Below are 4,566 nucleotides of genomic sequence, written 5' to 3' on the forward strand. Positions count from 1 at the left end.
CAAATACCTAACAGGGCATAGGTTGGGGGGGGGGTGTGTGTGGGTGTGTGAGAAGTATTTCAATTTCATTTTCCTCTTGCATGCCTTTTTATGTCCTTTAGCTATTCCCTGTGTCACAACCACACCCCAGGCAGGAGGATTTTGGGGCATTTGTGGAATATTATGCATAAATGATTTTCTGAATTAGATTTCTTGATGTAGAGTCTGTTTTCTGTGTTCCTCATTGTTATGTTTGTATAAATTACAGTATGTTGTATGATTGTACTTCTATATCTTTATAGTATAGCTGGGATTCAGCAATACAGTAATGACTGTGTTAAGTGTCATTTTCTAAATAAGAAAGTTCACACCTATGGGAGATGATGCCTCAGGAAAAACAAACACTGAGAATTCACTTCTATAATGATGATGCGGCTTAGCCTGCCTGAGAGGTGGGTAGAGACTTCAGACCTGTCCTTAAGACGATGAAGGTCTACATTTCAAAGACAAAAAAGTGTTAGTGGAGAAACAGCCTTGTCATTAATTAGAAATAAGAGAATGTATCTCTATGAAAGCGGATTAGGAATCTTTATGGCTGTAAGGATGTAAATGTTTTCCTAGGTATAACTAGATCAGAAGAGATGCCTCACTTGCAAATGTAAGAGTGATGTTGTAGCTGCGATGGTTCAGAAATTATGTGAAAGGCAAAGATTTCTTAAGGTGATATCTTTTATTGGACCAACTATATACCTGGGATAAAGCTAGACAAACTTTCAAATGCAGGACATTCTTCCTCAGGTCTCACTTGGAAAACAGATATATATTCCAAGGGGGGTGGGGGTGGAAGAAATGGGGAGAGGAGGGAAGAGCACAGAAATTATATGTTCCTCCCCAAAAATTCAAGAGAGTGGTGGTTAGTAAGCTGCAGCCTGTAGGGTGGATCTTATCAACAGAGGAAGGGTTTCAGCAGCATTCTGTGATAAGGGTTTTGCCTATGCCACACTGTGCTGCTCTCCAGCCAGGCAGCAGGGAGCCATTCTTTGCCGCTCTCCAGCTGGGCAGCAGAAAGCAGCAGCAGCAGCAGCTGGGTCCTAGCTCCAGCCTGTTTCAGACCAGAGCCACCAGAAAAGGGTGCTGACTGCTACATAGTCCAGTCATATATATAAAGCTGTTTTTTGGGAGGGGACATTTTTTAATTTTTGAAATTCATAACTGAAGTGCTACGGAAGGAATTTCGCCAGGGGGCTCTCACTGTCACCACAAAGAAAAGCAAGATCTTTGTGACAAAGACAATTGCAACCAAGAGCAAGCAAGAGTGTAGGAAAACAGTTCCCCATACTGCAGTGAAACAAGTCACTGACCTTCTAACCAAAACAGAGACTACCATGACTTCAGAAGAAGTCATGCAGTACAGAATTACTGCTGTGAGCCTTTTGCTCTTCACAGCAGATGGAACATTCCCACAGACCTGTCAAATCAAAGTTCGTAACACTGATGAACCTCCAGTCCATCTCACCACCAACACTTCATCGTGCATTAATAGATGATGGAATGATATGGAATAAAATCCCACCAAGCAACACATGGTCTGAATGTGCCCTCGGTCTCTTGAAGGATGTCACTGGCCAACACCCACAAGCAGTGGTATTTCACTTCATTAATGATATGTATGATGAAGAATTTCTGAAGACTAGTACTAAACAGCATGAGCAGCAGTGTTATTGAAAGTCATCCAGGTTTGTTCCTAATATATACCCTGGTTCTGACCAGGAAATGCTGACTGGAGCATCCTGGCTCTCATTTCCATCAAAGCATTCTAACAAAATGAGACTACATTTCTTTTTGAATGAATGGCATTATTTTTTCTACCACACTGACTTGTGCTTCACAATGAATCTCACCTACTATGATTTAAAATCCAGAGAACATGATGCACGCTTTGTATTGAAATTGCCACATGATGCTGACAAAAGGGCATTCTCCCATGAAGCTCAAATGGATCATTCCTGCACCGTTGCTTTTGATTTTGAAGATACTGATGTATGAGTTGTTGCTTCCTATATCAGTCATGTGACCAAGCAAGATATGTACATGTACAAGAAGAAACCAAGAAACTTGCTAGTATACTATTACTGCCATTCATTATTTCCAGAGCGTGATATAGCATCTGCTGCTCTTGGGGTTCACAGATTCACTGGAGTAAACTGGCTTTTTGGCTGTGGTAAACTGACATCAATGAAGTGAATCTTACAATCAAAAGATCTGATGTACATGGAGACTATGCAACAACTTGGAAAAAATGAGGAGCTCCCTGAATATCTATCTGTTCCATAAACTGGCTTTATTCACTGTCAGAATACTTTACAATGATCCTGTGAGCGATCGTTTGTCCACTGCTCATGCACGTAAATGGCGGCAAACGGCACACTACAATTCCTGCAAGATTTTCTCCAGACCATGACTCCTTCAAACAGCACTGCCTCTGAGCACATTTGCAGGTTGCTGAATGGAGAAATTCATGACATGCACAAACTTGTGATCCAACACATTTTGTACGGACATCAGCGCTGGATGTGTTGGAACCTGTGACGTGTATAAAAGTGGACTGCTAGATGGAGTGAAATTGCCTCTAAACAATGAAAATGGACATTCAAATAAGCCAATTAAAGCTAGAAGTCATCTGAAGAAGATAGTGATAGAGAAGAAAAATACCTAGATTAAGAGAATCCAGTGTATGCAGTCACAGACTTGACTTAAAATTTGAGTTGAAGCATTTTATTTTACTTAAATGTGTTCCATAATCATTTATACCTGTTATTAATAATACTAAATGTGACTTTGAAGAAATAAATGGTAAAACTTTCCACTTGAAACAAGTACTCTTATTAAGTTGCCAAAAAAGTAGCCAATATTGATGGTTTTTGCATGTAAAGGCTTAGAGCTGCCAAACAATGGGTCATTACTCAAAGGACAAAGGAAGTGTATAGGTTATTGAAATACCTATTTGAAATTGTCTGATAGAAATCATTTAGAAAAATCAAAATTGGCCTCATAGGTACAGAGAAATCAACATTTATTCATCTTGTTAGTCATGGCCACCATTTTTAAAGACAGAGGCTAAACGCCAAAATTAGAAAAGTGACCCCCAGGCTAAATTTCATCCTAAGCACCTAAAAAATTATTTCCAGTCATAAAAAATCTCCTAAAAAACACACGGACTTTATATATATGATTGGGCAGATGAAGTATGCAGATGAGCAGGTAAGGATGAGTATTTACGAGGTGCCAGTTTGTACTGGCCACCTAATAGGTAGACTAGAATCTGGCCCATGGTGTCTTACATAGCTAAAGCATTATTTTATTTATGTCAAATACTGAGTATTAGCCATGACAAAATTGTAATATCTCTTAGCATACATATACACACACACACACACACTATAATTTTACTATAATTAATTCTATAAAGAAGCTATACTTTTCCACTATATTACTTATTTTCTTTCTTTAGTCTCCAAGGAGCATTTGTCTGAGATGATTCTGTTCTGCACTTCCACCATGAAAAATGCAACTTAGTTGTATGCTAGACATGTAATTTTCAAGAAAAATAAAATTGAATACATTTTTTGCTGATAAATTATTTACATTCTATAAAATGCAACTACAATGGTTCAAATAGTGAAAATCAAGTTTCAGTTCTAGCAAAACATATATTAAATAATATGAATAGTAATACTTTTAAGGGTATTTTCCTAATATTTACATACCTGCAATTATCACATATCGCCAAGTGAAAGTGTAGCATGAGGTATGAATTCATAAATTGTTTCCCACAGTCTTCACAGAAAACATCATCAAACTCTAATAGAGGTTCTAGTGGAAGGAAACAAGTATTTTAATTAGATTTTTTTTTCCAGAACAAGTACTTGTGGTTGATCTTACAAGAGATTCACTAAAGTTTTTTTAAAAGTTTACATTATAGCTTTCAATGTCTTGTTATTATGAACACTTCATGTTTCTCCCACTCAAAAGTTTCATAAAAATCTGTCTCACAAATAAAGACTCTGATCCTACCAACTGATCCTCTCAACTGGATCTCTTGCCTCTTTCCTGCTGCACTCTCTTTACCTTTCAAAAAAATGTATCATACATCAAGAGATGGCAATATTTGATTGTGTGTGTAAGGTTCAGATTACTGCAGGTAGCCTTTGAGAATCTATTCTTTTAACAGACCCAGGGCATAAGGGAAAAATATAATGGTAAATACTTGCTTCATCCAACAAGTATTGGCTGAATGTCAAAATGTAATTTTCTTTAGTATCCTAGAACACGAAAAAAATCTCTGGTGATGAATGTCAGAGTTAGGGATGCACCAACAGAGATTTTGGGGGCCAATGCCAATCCGATTTTCGATACAGTTGCATCCAGCTAGTAAATCTGTTGTGGTGGAAGGGGAGGGGGGAGAAAAGGGGCATGGCAGGGAGGGGGAGCAGATCAACACCCGCTGCAGTGAAGGCAGGAGTGGGGCTGAGGCAGGCTCTGCCCAGCCGGGGTGGGGCGGGGCGGGGCAGGGCAGGGGCTTTTTTG

At 38.8% G+C, this 4,566-nt stretch overlaps 1 protein-coding gene across 2 annotated transcripts in view; it reads right to left on the reverse strand.

The window, feature by feature from the left end:
* The window catches only part of XPA (XPA, DNA damage recognition and repair factor), a 26,459-nt gene that overhangs the window by 18,386 nt on the left and 3,507 nt on the right, over positions 1-4,566 (reverse strand). For both annotated transcript variants that reach the window (XM_019517178.1, XM_019517179.1), the window contains exon 2: positions 3,747-3,852. In XM_019517178.1, coding sequence (XP_019372723.1) covers positions 3,747-3,852 — 106 coding nt within the window. The remainder of the gene's footprint in view (positions 1-3,746; positions 3,853-4,566) is intronic.

Source organism: Gavialis gangeticus, unplaced genomic scaffold (genome assembly GCF_001723915.1).
Source record: "Gavialis gangeticus isolate Ggan-Ray unplaced genomic scaffold, GavGan_comp1, whole genome shotgun sequence".
Classification (NCBI taxonomy): domain Eukaryota; kingdom Metazoa; phylum Chordata; order Crocodylia; family Gavialidae; genus Gavialis; species Gavialis gangeticus.